The sequence below is a fragment of the Limanda limanda genome, chromosome 2, assembly GCF_963576545.1.
Source record: "Limanda limanda chromosome 2, fLimLim1.1, whole genome shotgun sequence".
Taxonomy (NCBI): Eukaryota; Metazoa; Chordata; class Actinopteri; order Pleuronectiformes; family Pleuronectidae; genus Limanda; species Limanda limanda.
In genome coordinates this window covers 14,525,369-14,542,636 of record NC_083637.1, presented here as the reverse complement: position 1 = coordinate 14,542,636, position 17,268 = coordinate 14,525,369, and the positions used below count along the sequence as shown (strand labels likewise).

General features: G+C 41.1%; 1 protein-coding gene across 1 annotated transcript; it reads left to right on the top strand.

Moving 5' to 3' along the window:
• The first annotated feature begins 5,969 nt into the window (after window positions 1-5,969).
• On the top strand, window positions 5,970-14,638 carry LOC133020964 (choline transporter-like protein 1). The gene is made up of 16 exons (XM_061087739.1): window positions 5,970-6,239; window positions 6,427-6,513; window positions 7,390-7,532; window positions 9,258-9,394; window positions 9,592-9,685; window positions 10,410-10,579; window positions 11,004-11,093; window positions 11,199-11,329; window positions 11,445-11,631; window positions 12,285-12,453; window positions 12,567-12,723; window positions 13,137-13,220; window positions 13,315-13,452; window positions 13,537-13,773; window positions 13,856-13,930; window positions 14,179-14,638. Exons 1-16 carry the CDS (start codon window positions 6,216-6,218, stop codon window positions 14,200-14,202), a joined length of 1,947 nt encoding a protein of 648 aa, XP_060943722.1. The 5' UTR covers window positions 5,970-6,215; the 3' UTR covers window positions 14,203-14,638.
• Window positions 14,639-17,268: the final 2,630 nt, after the last annotated feature.

Here is a 17,268-nt window from a genome sequence, read left to right as displayed (position 1 = left end):
AATTGGGTGCAGCTTGATTGAATTTAAGGAGACTGTTGGGCGTTGGTGGATGTATCCACACGACTGAGTGTCATACTGGTGGAGATATTGCATCCTGGTTCTTCTGACTGACAGACCAACCAATATGTTGTTCCCTGGATTCATCTGGATACAAATGATTAACTCTTATTATAACGTCCCTCTTATTACAGTCATATGACTAAACCTCATCTTTTTATGGTTATCTGTGTGGATATGTTGGCAGTGCAGTCTATTCTCGACTGTGTAAATCCTTTTGTATACAGATATTTTTTAGTATGCGAAACATTTATTTAGCCTTGAGAGTCATCATTACAGGCCACACTGTCACAGTCCCACATCACAGAGGAAGAGCATGAACATTCTCATCAGCGCCCAGCATCATAGGTCACATGTCTGGAGTGGTTACATACATGGTTAAGAAAGACCTATTCATGATTCACCCTATAATCCCCCACTGTTCGAGCTTCTTAAGTGGAGCAGTGAGGGCCCAAAGGAAACAGCCTCACATTCCTCACTGATATAGTTTATTATTGGAAAAATAAGCCAGTCTAAATCATGGGCATTGAAGAACACAGAGTGTTTGCCCATGTCGGAAAATGTAGGTGACGCTTTTGGAGAAAAAAAAAAAGAAAAAAACACTTTCCCTCCCATAACTGAGTCATTTTGAGACCTTGCATATACAAAGGCTGCTTTGAGAAAAAAAGTTGCTCCCTTTTTTAAGACTTCTTTAAATAACTTGTTTCTAATGTACTTGCAGTTATATGAAATTAGAAAAACGAATCTTGGGTTCATTTATACTAAAAGGAAAACTAAACAAAATGCAAGAATCTCATCTGAGGCTCCAAAAATAACATCAGCAGACCACACCAAGATCCTTGCAGTCCTTTCCTGTGACTTGCTTTGCCCTGTGGTTAACGACTGCTTCTCAAAAGGCCAGAGTCATGCCGGCCTAAATAACAGGGTTTGATGCCTGGGTGGGAACTTGAGCAATCGCAATATTCTTGAATGAAACATCCCAGTGTAGATGATGCAACTAAATTGCATGTGAAAAAAAATTGGTTCCGAGCTGCTTCGCTGTTTTAATTAAAAGCTCGTCCTCAATCATCTGTTGATTTTAACTTGTTTTTTCTTGTTAGAGGCTAAGCGAAGGAGTCGTCGTGGGAGACAACAAGGGGGTCCTTGGACACTGATCGTGGTTTATGATGTGACTGCTACCGTGGGAACAGGAAGTACAAGTTATTAAGGGGACAGACCATAACAGGCTAAAATAATCTATCTAATCTTCTTGTGAGTGGGTCTCTGTGTGCATGTTTGTGTATGATACAAGGGAGGATGTTATATTGGTGTGTGTGTGTGTGGGAGGTTGATGTGGAATTGGTTTCTCAAATCAGATGATACAGACCTTGTGTCATCTTAAATTTCTATGACGACAGTGGAAAACACTAGTCTCACACACAGACAGTCCAATCAGTGTTCAATGTGTAGCTACCATCTGTTCTCTGTTTTTGTCTCTGTGGAATGACCAATGGTGTCATATTGCCACATCAGATGACACTGTTCTTACTATGAAACAAACATCTTGAGACTATGACCATGAATATCCTATTTTTTTAATCAGAATACAAGAAAGCTATCACAACTTTTAAAAAACTCTTGCCTCTCACAGTCCTCGATCTTGTATAAGACAGGTACATACGTAAGTGTCATACTACCATGTCTTTGTAGTTGAGAGAAAGTGTTCTGGTCCAGGTCCCCAGTCTGCTTAGTCTAGAAAAGAGTAATCATTGTAGATCAAGTGGAGCTCGACGGCCGAACCAAATGAGATGGTCAAGTCTCCCATTTGCTTTAAGTTGGCCCAAGAAGGATCCACTCATCGGTTTCTTGAGAATAGAAGGATGTACTTGAAGGAGCCTTCGAAAGGGGACGGACTTGTCGCACCACTTTGACGCAATCAGTTTTCAACTGCAGAATAAAACTGATTTGACTTTCCTCACAAAACATTCAGCCTTTCCTCTCAAACAACATCATGATTGTTAGCTGTTTGTTGCAACCTGTCACATCAGGAATTACATCCTTGCAGTAACAAAAAATGTAATTTTACCACAGATTACAAGGATACACTGTGAAAGTGAACGCAGTTAAAGTCCTACTCACACCATCTACCTGCAGCTCATCCTGACGGTTCCATATGGATCAGGACATAGGTGGCAACAACAGCTGGCTTCCATTTGTTTTTCTCTGACTTAGACACGTGGCCGATAACCCCATAACCACCTGAGCACATTCCCACACTTCTGGAGCATTGAAACGTGTGCAGGAATGCAGGAGCCTTTTTTTAATATCAAATTGCTTTGTTTGAGCTGCTTTTTTAGCGAAGACAAAACTCCACTGCTGTCTCTTGAGCAACGCCGCATGAATGACAAAACAATGATTTCAACGGCTCACCCTGGAAGATGCCCTGTTTGATTTAACAAAGGTCAAGTGATTCACAACGAAAATACAGCAAGACTTAAAAGTGAGTCATTCATCACCACCCCTTCCCTTCATTTTGTGAAAAAGAAGAAGAGAAAAAATAGTCAGTGTTATGTGGAGATTCCAAAATATTCGCATTTTGGAATTCATCAAATCCTCCAAAGCTTGACATTTTCTGACAGCTTGAATCTTGAAAGTATCTGAAGACAAAGGCGAATAATATTTATCTTCTTGTCTTTTTGTTTATGAAGAATGACTCTTAAGCTTGGACCAGACCCTCTGAGGGGCCAGGATAGTGACGTACTCCAACCCCCACCTCTCTCCCCATCCACCCAGGTTTCTGCCGAACATATGCTGCGCTGGCATGGACTCGTCCAGCGGAGATCCAGGAAAACGTGTTGTCCTTGGACACCGTTGCCACAGCAGCATCGGCAGGAAATACTTGAGACCCAGAGTCAGGAGTATGTCGAGCCAGAGGCTGTTTCAACAATTGATGAGCAGGATCTCTGAACGGTTATGTTTCCGCTCCATGTTCGTTTGCATTCTGGCTCCAAATGTTCCCTCCCAACATCTGGGTTTGTTCCCTCACATGCGTGCGCTCATAATCAGCTGCTCGTCATATGTTCTGCTCCTGCATGGTCTACCTTTCCTTACTCACAGGTTTGCTTTCAATCTACACTGACACAACAAAAGCGTATATCAAGTATGTCACTGTCTGGAAAACAGTGCTTTTTAAAAATATCATGTATATGGCTGCAGACATTTTGCATTAGTCAAGAGAAGGACTGCACAGCTTTAAGTTCATAGAGTGACGAGTGGATAAGACGGCCAGAGATAAATATTTACCTTCCCTTCCGGTCTTCTATGCAAGGAAGGAGAAACATTTATAGTGCAATAAGAGCCCTGAGGGAAGTAAGACGCAAGTCACCTCTTCTGCAGGAAACTGCTTGACATTCCAGCTGACTCAGGAACTGTACAGGTCAGGATACCTTCACTAAGCGGAGCGGAAACCTCTTGAAAAACAGCAGGCGGGGCAGATATCTGCTTAAAAATGCTACTTCAGACATCTGAAACTAGTTAGGAGAAAAAATACAAATGGAAGGCTGCAAAGAACACAGATCCAAGCTATGAGGGGAAGAACTGTGAAATTGTAATGGTGTACAAGGTGGAAGCTCTTTGGAAATATAAATATACAACCCAGATATAGGATTAATAGGAATCTAAATATTTACAGTCTGCCTCTGGGATACTCCTACCTCATGTAGTTAGATTGCCGAGTGAGGGACGAGATGGTCCCTCAGCCTGAGGGGCAGCAGCAGTCAGGGTTTCATCAGCAGACTTCCCCTCACAAGGGGATCTGAGCAACATGAAGTCCTGTAGTTCCCCCCAGCAACATGAAACTGCCTGTGATTAATCAGTAGATTAGCATTTGATGGAAGAAACTGAATGTAATGACTCAAAATAGACTGCTGGGGGCGACACAATCATGTTTAACAATGTGGATGGCGTTTAGATTTAGTTCATGTACATTATAACATGCAGCTTCATTACATTATATTATATTAGTATTAAGAACACGCTGTCAGTCAATGTAAGAAAATGACTTGTGCAGAAATGGAAGGTAAACGTGAGCTGTGTGCTGTCATTGAAATGTATCGTGTGGCCATTCCTGTGCTATGATAAGAAGCTGATTTAGCTGCTAATACCGGGTGGACAGGGAGAAGCACGTTCATTATTACCTGAACCAAACCAGTCTATGAATCTTAAACTTACCTGTGTGGGTTAAACATGGCTGCAGTAATGTGGAAGCCATTTTGACATGAAGTAGAAGGTAAACAGAGGTGTTACTCATCATGTTAATTAAGGCTGTGCTCTGTTTAGATTTAGCTTTAATGATGTGATGAGTAACACCTGTGTTTACCTTCCATTTCCTGTCAACATGGCTGCCAAATGAGAAGCTTCTGTTCAGCTTTCAGGCTTTTCCGTAGATTAAAAAGTTCTGGCTGTAAAAAAATGAGTTTTCATCCAGCTTCAGTGACGTCGTTACTCCAGCGGGCGGCGCCAAATTATACACGACCACAGTGTTGTGTCTTTCTAAACTAAATCTTCTTCTTCTTCTTCTTCTTCTTCTTCTTCTTCTTCTTCTTCTTCTTCTTCTTCTTCTTCTAAAGAAACAATAATAATACATACATTTTGTCACAAAACACACATAACAGTACGAGGATCAGTATGAATTAAGTATTAATTAAAAAACCGACTCAATAAAGACAAAACGAAAGAGATTTTACTGTGGTTATTCTTTGTCCAATACAACCCCTATGATGTTTTTAAAGAAAAATATCAGACATTCAAAATCGAAATACTTTATATAACATATAGGAGGGACAGTCTCTAGGCCTTGGGGGTGTGAGGTCAGGACAGAAGTTAGTTAATAAGCAGAAAATAAACTAAATCAAATAAGGTCACCACCTTATAACTTGAGAACAACCCCAATTCTCACAGATAGAGTTGTGCAGTTTTCCCGAATATGGCAGGTACGTTGTTCCAAGCAGATCAGTGGTGGATTTAGTCTTTTAGTGTCCCCTCTCTCTCTTTCTCTCTCTGTGTTATTCACTCAAGGTGCTGAGGGGAACAGACCATTTGCTGCAGGACTTGTTCTTCTTGTCACTGAAGATAGATCTTTATCTCTGCCTGTATGTTTGGGGCTATTGTCTCACAAATTCGGCCACAACAGAAGTAGGCTGCTAATTGCACACATTATATAGCAACAAAGGCAAGTATTTTATATACTTGTTAAATAACACTTAATCAAGCAAGGGAATGAGCTTGGCTTTATGTGTTGTTGTACCAATCCACCAGCTAAATCAAAGAAGCAAACCAATCAGATGGTGCGGTGTAGGTCCAGTACAAACATGAATGAAAGGCTTGATAACAATTTTTATATTTATCACGATTCAACACTGTAGGTTTTTTTGTTCAGCTCATACATTTGCCTCCTAAATTCTATATAAAGATGGGCAACACTTCTCCACTTCCTCCTACTTTCCAGGATGTGAACGCCAGCTGCCATCTTTTGTACCCGACAATATTGTTTGCACTGAGATCTCCCCCCATTACCTGCGCTCGACCAATCAGGGGTCTGTCTCAGCTGTCAATCATTACGTTTCTCCCCAGTTTTATTACATCAAATAACTTAGACCGACAAAGAATCACAATCACAGTGGCCCTCACATTCAAGGAATTTGCTATAACGTGTCAAAGCGAGCATAAACAGAAAAACACAGATAAGATATGTTCAGTAAGAACAGTTGACATTTACAACTTGAAGGATGTTTACGCCACCAGGGGGCGTTGGTGACGCTTTGGCTGCACTCATGGGGCAGCGGTCGCCTCCTCCATCTTTCCTCCCACTCTCTGGTTTGTCCGAGCGCACTTGAAGGCACCAGGAGAAACTTGACTCCTTCCGCATTCACCTGCGCCTCCTCACTTCATGGGCGTTTGCTCCTAAAATGAAAGAGACGACCATTTAAAAAAAAGTGCTTTGTTGTAGTTGCTGCAGCGGCCACAAAGGAACGAAGAAGAAAGAGAAGAAGGAGAAGAAGAAGAAGTAGAAGAAAGGCGTCGCGAAATGAGAAGAGAGACATGAGCTGAAGAAGTTGGGGAGAAGAACAGAAGCAGAAAGTTTTGGGTTGTTGTGGTTGTTCCTCAAGTCGTCTCTCACGATGGGATGTGGCAGCAGCTCGGAGGTGAGTGTGTTCCCCTGAGACTTTTAAACAGCTTTCAATCTGCAGCTTCACGTGTCGTGTGTGCTTCCTCAGCTTGTTTTTACAACAACAACAACAAGGTCCCAGTATGTTGTCGGGGAGCTGGGGTTGTGTGTCTGCACCAGCCAGGCTAAGGTAACTTGTGTGTTGTTGTCCCATGTGTGCGCAGGGGAAGCGGGACTGGAAACCACTGGAGGAGCACAGCTGCACGGACATACCCTGGCTCATCGTGTACACACTCTTCTGTGTCGGCATGGTAAGTGTGTGTGTGTGAGTGTGAGTGTGAGTGTGAGTGTGAGTGTGTGAGATGAACGGGAGGATGCATGCAGGTGGACTTACATGCACTTCAATCACATCAGTCACATGTTAGATTGCCTCCGTCTGAATGTGCTTTCATTACATTTACATTACATTTCATTTAGCTGACGCTTTTCTCCAAAGCAACTTACAATAAGTGCATTCAACCCCGAGGGTACAAACCAAGAACAACAAGAATTAAGAAAGTACAATTTCTTCAAAAACAAAGCAAAACTACAAAGTGCTATAAGTAAGTGCTACTAAATTGTTAGTTTCAAAATTTGTATTCATCGGGTGATTCAACTTTCTGCTCATTCTGCAGCATTCCCATTGTTGCGCATGTGTTTCAACTGAATCCCATTACACCCAGGGAAACCTAGAACAATCATGATTTTACCAGGAATCTGCAGCATTCCAAAAAGTAGAATCAACCCAGTTCATTTGGTGTGACGAGTTTGAGTTAGGTGTACCTAATAAACTGCCCAATGTGTGTGTTTATGTATGAAGTCTTTTACGTGTTTATAGGTTATGCTGACCAGTCCCATGAGTGCAAGTAAATAAGGTTTGAGATCTTTGAATTGGCCCTTTAATCCAAACAGACACCCTTTGCCAAAAAGTTCTGGAATAAATTCTGGTTTGGTTGAAAGTGGTTCAGGGACGTGCTGGTTTAGGTAGGATTGTTGGACTAGACTTTCATTAGTTTTTGTGACTGTATTTGTACTGTAGGCTTAAAAATCTGGTTTTGAAACAAGATAGTTTAAACCTAAAACCTACTGAAGAAGAGTATTTATTACTCTTTGTATTTAATACTACTTGTAATCTGTCTCATCTACAGGCTTGTATCTGTGGCTACTCCATCGCCACCGGAGCTGCCTCCAGGCTGGTCTCAGGATATGACAGCTATGGCAACACCTGCGGTCGGAACAACACCAAGATCGAGGGAGTCCCTCTCAGTGGCCAGGACATGACCGAAAAAAAGTTAGTCTGATTAGTTACAAATGACTTAAAATGAGATTTAGGGTTTATTTATATCAGAATTTAGATTGGTAGACTAAAAAGCACTGATTGCAGTGCATCAAACTGCTTTCATTCATTCCTATCTCCTGTTTTGATTGATAACAGAGTTTGCCTTTCACACATGAATGACACAACAGGACTTCCTCTGCACAGACACGTTCACACGAACAACTGTGGAATATTCTGTGGAAATTCTGTGATTTTCTTTGTTGTCACCACAAACTCGTTATACATCTTCGTCAGTGTCTTCTACGTGTCTCCGTTTTTTCAGTTTGTTAAAATAACGTGTTGAGGCTGTTTTTGCCTCCTGTATTTGAGAGTTAAGGCCGGCGCATGCTTCTGCGTTTTCACGGGAACGGAGAAGCAAGAGCCCTTCCGGGCCCCTCACGGCCCTTCCTACGTCCTTACGTGCGTCGGCCAATTTTTCTAACTAGACGGCAAAGCCCCGCAAGCGTCACCCGGCCGCGAGGGCTGTGATTGGTCTGCTGACTACATCATTTCCGGAGTCGCATTTCCGGTTCATGCCCGGAAACCACGGAAGATTTAGAAGAACGAATATGGACCAGATAGAAGAGAACTTGGCAGAAGAGATCCGACACTATGTCCACTAGTATAACCCGTCACTAACCGGCGGATTTTTCCGCCAGAAAAAGGCTCTGCGGAGCCGCCGTGGCGATGTAAATAAATCGCTCTTCTTCGTGCAACACACGAAGAAGAGCCGACTTCGACAAAAAACATTACTGCGCCTAGTGTTCTGGCGGGGAATTGCATGGCACCACGCGCAGCGGTTGGAGAACCATGAATGACAACGAGTCCTGCGTTACAGCTGCGTGCCTGCGGGCCCCTGACGACGCAGAAGCATGCGCCGGCCTTTAGTGTCACAGACAAAGCGATTCAGCTTTACATGCCTGCATGCAAGGATTGCATCATGTAATCCTAATCTGTCAAACTGCTGCATTCGTAAACACATCGCTCTATCTCTTAGCTGTTCAGATCGTGACCCACTTACATTTACCTGAAAATCGTATATTACAAAAAGCAGTTGATTTCTCAAACCTACATTTTTTTATAAAGTGATGCAGCATATTAACCAAAGATCTGTGCGATCTCTCCATCAGTAACAATCTAGTCAAAGATGAGATGTTATCAGTCTTCATCACAAGGTTAATGCAGATTAATATCACCAATGCAAGGCTGCACATGACTCATAGTCGCATTTGTGTTCTGCTACTTAAGTTCTTCAAAAATCTGAATGAGTACCATACTTCAAGAGCTTATCTCTCTCTTTATAACCTCTCCCTAAACTCACTCTCTTCATGTAAGATACTTATCATCTATAGAGAAATGACACAAATTCTGTTTTGTCATTTATGTGAGGAGTGTTTGATTGTATGCCTGATTTTTGGGCAGTAGCTTTCCATCAGCATGCAGCCTGCGAGCCCAGTTTTACTGAAACAATGGGTCATGCTTTATCGGGCTGATTGCCCGATAAAGCATTTGAATAAAAGGCGTTTCTGCTACAAAGAAGGATCTGTGTGACAGGACAGCAAATGTCAACATCTTTCTGCCCAAACTGAACAGTCCCCACTGCCCAATAGCAAAATATACTGATATTAGTGGCAATAACAGTGGCTTTATACTGAATAGTCAATAATCCTGAAATTCCTAATTTTGTCTTCCTCTCAGGAACATTTTCTTTCTGGAACCTTGCAACCTCGATCTCGTAAACAGGAAGATTAAGTCCATCGCCCTGTGTGTCTCCAAATGCCCTGCGACCAACCTGACGACATATGACGAAGTGAAGAAGTTTGCTCTGACTAACGGTGAGAAGATGGCATGTTTTAGAGAAAATGGGAACATGTCCTGTTTATGAACTTAGAGTTTGAGTGTACTGGTATTTCCATCTATTTATAATAAACGTTAGGCATCAAAATTTAGTACCATTATAACTGCTTGCATAAAATTTTTAATGTGACAAGACTGAGCATGTATGATGATTTTTATTTCCCCCCCTTTTTAGGGTCCAATCTCTGTTCCTATGATATTTCTCCTACGAGATACACAAGCCATTCAGAAAGATTCACCAAATGTCCCAAACTCCCCGTTGCAAAAAGGTAATCAAGTGCTTTGGCTTTTAATGAAATGTTAAAAAAGAAAGTTAAGTTACCTTTTTTCTTCCCTGTCTGTTTTTAATGCCAGCATTCTCTAGTGGAAAAGGTCACATCCAGTTGGAGCTTGTCAGGAAGTTATTGAAGCTGATGTCATGATATGTGTAAACTGATACAGCCACTGACAGAGATGTTTATGTGTGTGTTGTTTAAAGGGGGAACCATCTTTCTTTTTTTTTTAAAGCTGTTAATGTATATATAAATAATTTTACTCACAAGTCTAGAAGTCCATTTGTTTGGTCATTGTTTATGCCCATCTCAGAAATAAAAGGGCCCACATAAAAACCACATTTTTAAGCTGTGTCCTAAGTCAGGGGCGGCATCCTTCAGAGGCTGCATTCGACGACTGATTACATCACAGCGAGGCCATGAGGCTGTCCTGTTTCAAAGTGTTTTCAAATGTGGACGAGAAAAGCAACCTTCCATTCCTGAACAATCAACGATTCAACAGGTGGATCCTCTGTTGGACTATGAAGGATCCAGCTAATCCTTCGTAGTCTGCCCTGTCTACTGAAGCTGTGTCTTCACAGACTGAGTCCTCCAAAGGAAGCTTCCCCAGGGAATTTGCACACAGCTATAGACAGTTTCCCATAGTCTGATGCTTTAAGGACTCTTTCAGGAAATTAAAAGATAAATTAACCCCTGTTCTTCATCTCTTTCTTGTTTGTAGTAAGGCTATCCTACTGTTACACCGCTGTATTCCAGTGGACATCGAATGCTTTGCCGAGTTTGTTCAGTCGTTCATCACATTTGTCAGTGACAACACTGTGCTGCGTCGTGTCATCGCCGGGGTGATGGCCAGCAAGGAGATCATCATGGGCCTCTGCATTCTGGCTTTGGGTAAAACACATTATTAAATCTGGCTTACCATGTGTATGTGGATTTACTGAATGATGAATTGCTTTCATCCTGTGAGAAACGTGTGCATTTTTCTGTCCTGCTGCTTCCTCAGTGCAGCCTTGATTGCTCTGGAGAATTCGGCTTGAAGGCAACTGTCGGAAGAGAAACAATTTTTGTCAAAATAATAACAGGAAATGTTATGACCCCATTGTTTTCAGTGTTGCCCACAGTCATTTATTAAAGGCAAAACTTATCCTACGACATTTTTAGACGTCATTCATTTAATCTTTCGATCAATCTTTCTGGGTTTCAATGCCCCTCACCCGTTCACCCTCATGTTTGAATACCACTCTACTTAAATTTACTCGGTGTGTGTGTGATGCCTTTGTATGATGCATTGTGTTTTTTTCTCTCTCTGATGCAGTTCTGTCCATCATCATGATGGTCGTGATTCGTTACATCACCAAAGTGCTAGTGTGGATTCTAACCATTCTGGTTATCATCGGCTCTATAGGTAACGAGCTTTATAAGATTTTAGCAACCGTTCTGTTATCCATCAATCCATTTAAACATTTATAAACATGTTAATGTTTTATTCGTCTGCTCTGGTCGTTTGCAGGTGGGACCGCGTACCTCTGGTGGCTGTACGCCGACCAAAGGAATAAGACCACAGCAGAGCCTGGGAGCGAAGTTGCCTGGGACAACACCAAAGCCCTGCTTGCATATGCAATTGGTGCCACCATTTTCACGGTATGTCTTCTTGCACAGGCACACAAGTCTTTCCTGGCGTGACGGATAAAAGCGACTCGTATGAATTTAATTATTTGACTCAACCGCATAATTGAAACTCTGTGTAAACCTTCAGGTAGTTCTGCTGCTGTTGATGTTCTTCATGAGGAAGCGTGTGGCCATCACCATCGCCCTGTTCCATGTTGCGGGCAAAGTGTTCCTCCACCTCCCCCTGCTCGTCCTGCAGCCATTCTGGACCTTCTTCTGCCTCATGCTCTTCTGGGTCTACTGGATCGCTGTGCTTCTCTTCCTCGGAACTGCAGGTTGGGACAGAGGCTGATGCAAAGATTCAGTGCTAGTGGTTCAATTACACAGATGTTTAGTCAGATTCACAACTGCATTCACAATCCAAAGTGGTTTTATTCGTGCAAACTTGATTTGATTTGTTTTGATTTGCTAATGCAGCACATGGGCTGCTTCTACTTCTCAAACAAGTAGAATATTTGGTTTGTTATTTGTCACATTTTGTCTCGGGGTTGTGTCCTGACCGAACTCCCACATCTGGAATCTTGTGCCAGTCTCGTGATGTGGGAGGACGTAGTCAAAGAGCCGCTTCTCTCTTCATCTCCCACTTCTCTTTTCTGAAGATTACTCTACCAAAGCAATATTTAAAACACGCTTTTGTTCCCTGTTTATATTGTACAATGTATTGGAAGAGGTAAAAGCTAATGATAACTCCAGTAAAATTTGGGGATCGAATAAAAGTAGTGAATTCATGAAATATGGTGTATTGTAATGTGCATCTCAAACAGTTTGCATTCAGTTGACGTTGGCAAGTGTTTGTGTTCACTTATTTTCGGGGTACGATTGCAATAACCGATTATTTTATTTGTTTTCATTCAGATATTGCAAAATTATAAAGGAAATTAGATGCAGAATATTCTACTTAAATCTCACACTCGTCCTTTCCTCACAGGGACGGCGGTGAAGAACAACTCGACTGGTGCGGTTGAATATCAAATGGAGGGGCCTTTTCAGTACTTGGTGTGGTATCACGCTGTGGGTCTCATCTGGATCAGCGAGTTCATTCTTGCGTTCCAGCAGATGACTATCGCTGGTGCTGTGGTCACCTACTATTTCACAAGGTACGGAAAAGTCCCTTTTACTCTAGTACATGAAAGACTTTGTGCCTTTACTGTCGTATTTATTAGATCTTTGGTCGTGTGGATGTCCATTCTCTGTATCTGTTTAACTGAAGGAATAAGTCCAAGATGCCAGCTACTCCCATCCTGTCTGCTATGGGACGTACCATCCGCTACCACCTGGGAACTCTGGCCAAAGGCTCGTTCATCATCACACTTGTTAAGATTCCTCGTCTCATCCTCACCTACGTTCACAGCCAGCTCAAAGGAAAGGTGAGTTGTGAAATCGTACTGCCGGACAGTTTATTGTTTGGCTAATAATATCGTCCGATATGAGCCTTTCACAGTCGTATCAATATTTGGTTGCCGTTATGAACATTTTAGAAAAGACATGCATTTATATTTACATTATGTTTATCTTCTTAATTCTTGAATCATTGCCTATATATATTTAAGCCAAATATATATGTTGGCTGATATATCAGTAAAAGAAATGTGTTAATTCCCTAATATCCTAAAATCCATATAGATCAGGCTTTAATTATTAGTCTTTAATATTGTAAGAAATGCAAATACTCTAAACTTGCATAAAACCAGTAAGGTACAATTCCCTGTATTTTCCATATATATATGTATATAAATTGTTGTTAAGATGTAAACCTGTGAATTTGTTGTATTCCTCGTAGGAAAACGCCTGTGCTCGCTGCATGCTGAAGGGTTGTATCTGCTGCTTGTGGTGTCTAGAGAAGTGTCTCAAATACCTGAATCAAGTGAGTAATTTTAGGTTGGTGAAGGAAGAAAATCTAGTTTACAATAGAAACAACATCCCAAACATCTCTGGTGAACTTGACCATATCATTTCAGAACGCTTACACAGCCACAGCCATCAACAGCACCAGTTTCTGCACCTCAGCCCGGGACTCTTTCATTATCCTGGTGGAGAACGCACTCCGAGTGGCCGCCATAAACACTGTGGGCGACTTTGTGCTCTTCCTGGGAAAGGTAATATGCAGACACATATTCTGCGGCTTTTTCCATTGAAACGACTGGAGTTGTTTCTAACCAGGCTTACATCTTCACCCTCAGGTGCTTATAGTCGCGTGTACAGGGTTTGCTGGCATCCTGGCTCTGAACTACCAGAGGGACTACACTGTGTGGGTGCTTCCTCTCTTCATCGTCTGTATGTTTGCCTTCCTGGTGGCCGACTGCTTCCTCTCTGTGTTTGAGAACGTGGTGGACGTCCTCTTCCTCTGCTTTGCTGTGGACACAAAGTATAATGATGGCAGCCATGGACGGGAATACTACATGGACAAGGCCTTAATGGTGAGAGGAATTCCTGAATTATTTCTTGACAATTTACAAGAGTAGAAAATAAAATGACCTGTAACTCTGTTTTCCCTGTCAGGAATTTGTGGAGAACAGTAAGAAAATGGGTTATTACAAGCCAGAGGATGGAGATGGACGGGAGCTGAAGCCCATGGTGAGTTAAAATATATCGATGTGGTCTTACCAGTATTCTGAATTCAAACAGTTTCAGTCCAATTGTAAAGAGCAAAGTTTCAAGATCAGAATTGTTAAATGCTGCGAGAATCCATAACTTGGTTTCGGGTCGTATGTGGCTCCACATTCAGAACAAATGAACAATCACAAGGTCGTGTTGGGTCTAATAATATTTAGTAAATGATGAAATGATAATAAAGTGAGTAAACTTCTCTTATTTTCTTGCAGACGCGTGGGGGAACTGTAGCTTGACCAGGTCTCACAAAGACCATCAAAACCACTAATATTTCTCTTACCAGCATTTCACTCCAGGGACACAAGTAATAAAACATGTAGAGGCTTAACAGAGCTTCATTGAAAGATGCTTTAAAATGTTTGTTTGCTGCGAAAGAGGGATTGCAATTTAATATTTGACACTAATAGCTGTAAAGCAGTTGGGTTTTGGGTTTTCTTATTTACAAGACAGGTTTGTTTTATGTTTTACACCTGAGTTTTCTCTTTTTATAACATTTTAAATAATGTCAAAGACCGATCTAACATGGTTTAACATGTTTGGTTTCCTGCTTTTAGTAACGTTACATGTTGTTTGAACTGTTTGGTGTACTTTTTGAAATGTAAGGCTTACTCTGTTCTGTCGAGGGCTTTTTAAGTTGTTTATTACTTATTAAATTTTGTACCTGAAACAGTATTGTATATTGTTCTCTCTGCATCTAAAATCTGTCAGCAATTCCACATAATGAAGAAATCTCTCCTGTCTTGTTATCTCCAACTTCTCGTCAGCAGGGGGAAGCAAAGGAACTCAAAACATCATGATAACTTAAAATTTGTTGTGTAGGAGAAAAACACAGTGAAGTCTTTGTTCATCGCTGCCTTTGGAGAACATGTTGTCGTTACTCTCATCATAACAAGGAGCAGCTGCCGTCATTGGAAATGTTTATTATGCAGCAGTATATCATTTTCTAATGATGGTCCAGAGGCTTAAACAATGAGTAAGAGCACAAAATAAAGTTAGAATATCATGTTTGATATGCAGAATCTACAGAAATAGATATAAAGATTCAATTTGATGTGAATAAGTAACAGCTAGCTGGATTGAAAGCTGGTCCCTGTGCTGACCGAACAGCCAGGTAAGGATTTTGTACATGTGTGTGAAAGGTGCAGATATTTGAGGCTGTGTTCCAAGTGTGGGCAAAGTGAATCATCATTCTTCAATCTGAGGTCATTAGTTTAACCTTAACACCAAATGTGACCTTCATTTTAGGTATTTCTCTCAGCTCCTAGTGCTCAATCTATCACTTGCCTTGACAACAAGAAGGCAACTCCTTTGTTCAACCACCAGAGGGCAGCAAATGCTCTACAATGAATGGCATTTCCACCGCGAACCCACTGGAGATCTATTCTAAATTATATTATCTCCTCATACCAGGGCTAATAGCGTTAGAGTTCTCTAAATCAACTTGTTGAAAGTAGATAACATTGTGATCGCTTATCACATCCCCCTATCATGGGACTTGATTTTGATTTAATTTTAAAAAAAAAATTGAAACCTAAATGAAGTAGGCCGCTTTTAAATCAATGTGAAGGTTTTTTAATCTTGAGTGTGTGTGTGCCAGTCAGCTGCTTTAGATCCCCCCCAGGAAAAACTAACAGAAAATGAAGGCAACCAAAAATGAAAAGTCATGTGAATGTGATAGAAAACCAATTTTAAAAGTGAATGAGTAGTACTACGTGGTACTGCGTGGTGAGAGAAGGGCAAGTAGCAAAGATTCATCCTACAGCAAGAACAAGAAAAAAGAAAAACACACACTGACTCGGCGTGATTGAAGAGCAGCACAGTCTTCAGATTCAAACCCCACCCAGCTGGCTATGTTCAGATGCTGTTGTTTTTTAAATCTGCAGCTGTTTATTTGTTCCATGCTTCAATTTGAGAGAAAAACCAAGAGATTAAAATATGAAACTGGAAAACTTTATCTGTATTTTTTACAACTGAACCAAATCTCTATGTGTATCCAGTGTACTATGCAGTGGCTAAGTTTGTTGTAGATGCTAATAAATAAAAGTTTTTATGGACAAGATGAGATAAAATACACTTTATGGCTACCACAACCGGGGATACAAAGCTATAATGAATGAATGAACTTAATTAAGATTCATAAAAATACAGATATATGCATAGTATAATCCTTTCACTGCATTATATTATATAGTATTTTGTTATATAGTATTATATTATAGGTAAACTAAATAGAAGTAAATGTAAAACGTAAGAGTTTTCCTTAAAAAAGAAATTGATTTCCAGGTAAAATGCTGACGATACCCTGTGGCTTTGAAATGTTTACAATGCAGACTGACCTGCCATAAATCTGTTCTCCCTCGAGTGAATCCTCAATCTACTAATGTACAGATTACTGCCTCACCGCCACCCACACACTCACGCACACACTCACACACTCACACACCACCCTTGTTTCTTTCCAATCCACCATTGACCAGGCAGAGAATCAAGCCACTAAGCAGTTAGAGGTTATTGATGGGGAAAGCGCTCTGTGCTCACTGCTGTCCGCCTCCATAAAACACAGAAATCAGGAGGAAAGCAGCTCGATTGTTGGTTGTGAGTCACACCTAAGTGATTTCTGTAGTACTTACTGGAAAGCCTTTGTCACTGGACTAAAACCCAGGGAAGCATGTTTTTTTCTTCTGGAGGCTGCCTCTTCAGCAAGCAGCAAAATTGAACTCGCTTTTTTGAAAATGCAGTAACTGTGTCACTCACTAATCGTGGCTCTCATAATGACAGTTATTACACTGAACAATGCAGGCAGACTGGGACACTCAAGGGCTGGAATTTATTGAGCCAAAACATTTGTTTTCTTACAAACGCCAAAGCATCTGCATGAAATAAAATACAAAAATGGAGAGTGCATTTTATTTATTTATTTGGATAATGCCTGTTATATATCATCCTATAGGTGAGTGTTCTGGGCACAGGAAGAGTATGAAATAATCATTTCCTTCTTGACAGAAGCCTTAAATCTCTGATTTAACTGATAAATACTTTACAACCATGTCCTGGATATATGGACGTCTATTGTTTGTGCTGACTTAGGCATGTAACATGAGCTCACTGTGTGTGTGTGTTTGTGTGTGTGTGTGTGCGTGTGTGTCTTGAACATTAAGGTGAACCACACTGCCTCCTCAGCAGTCTGCCCTGGAAGCTGCATTTAAGGCCTTTCCACTGGTGCTTACATTTAGCACATAAATAAGAATGAACTCACTATCACTAATATGTTAATACACTATTCATACCATCTCTTTACACAC

Excerpts from the sequence above, each read along its gene's own strand:
- LOC133020964 (XM_061087739.1), top strand. The coding sequence starts at position 6,216 with ATGGGATGTGGCAGCAGCTCGGAG. Across the intron at positions 6,240-6,426 it reads GATGTGGCAGCAGCTCGGAG|GGGAAGCGGGACTGGAAACC; the intron begins GTGAGTGTGTTC and ends ATGTGTGCGCAG. Across the intron at positions 13,453-13,536 it reads TTGTGCTCTTCCTGGGAAAG|GTGCTTATAGTCGCGTGTAC; the intron begins GTAATATGCAGA and ends CTTCACCCTCAG.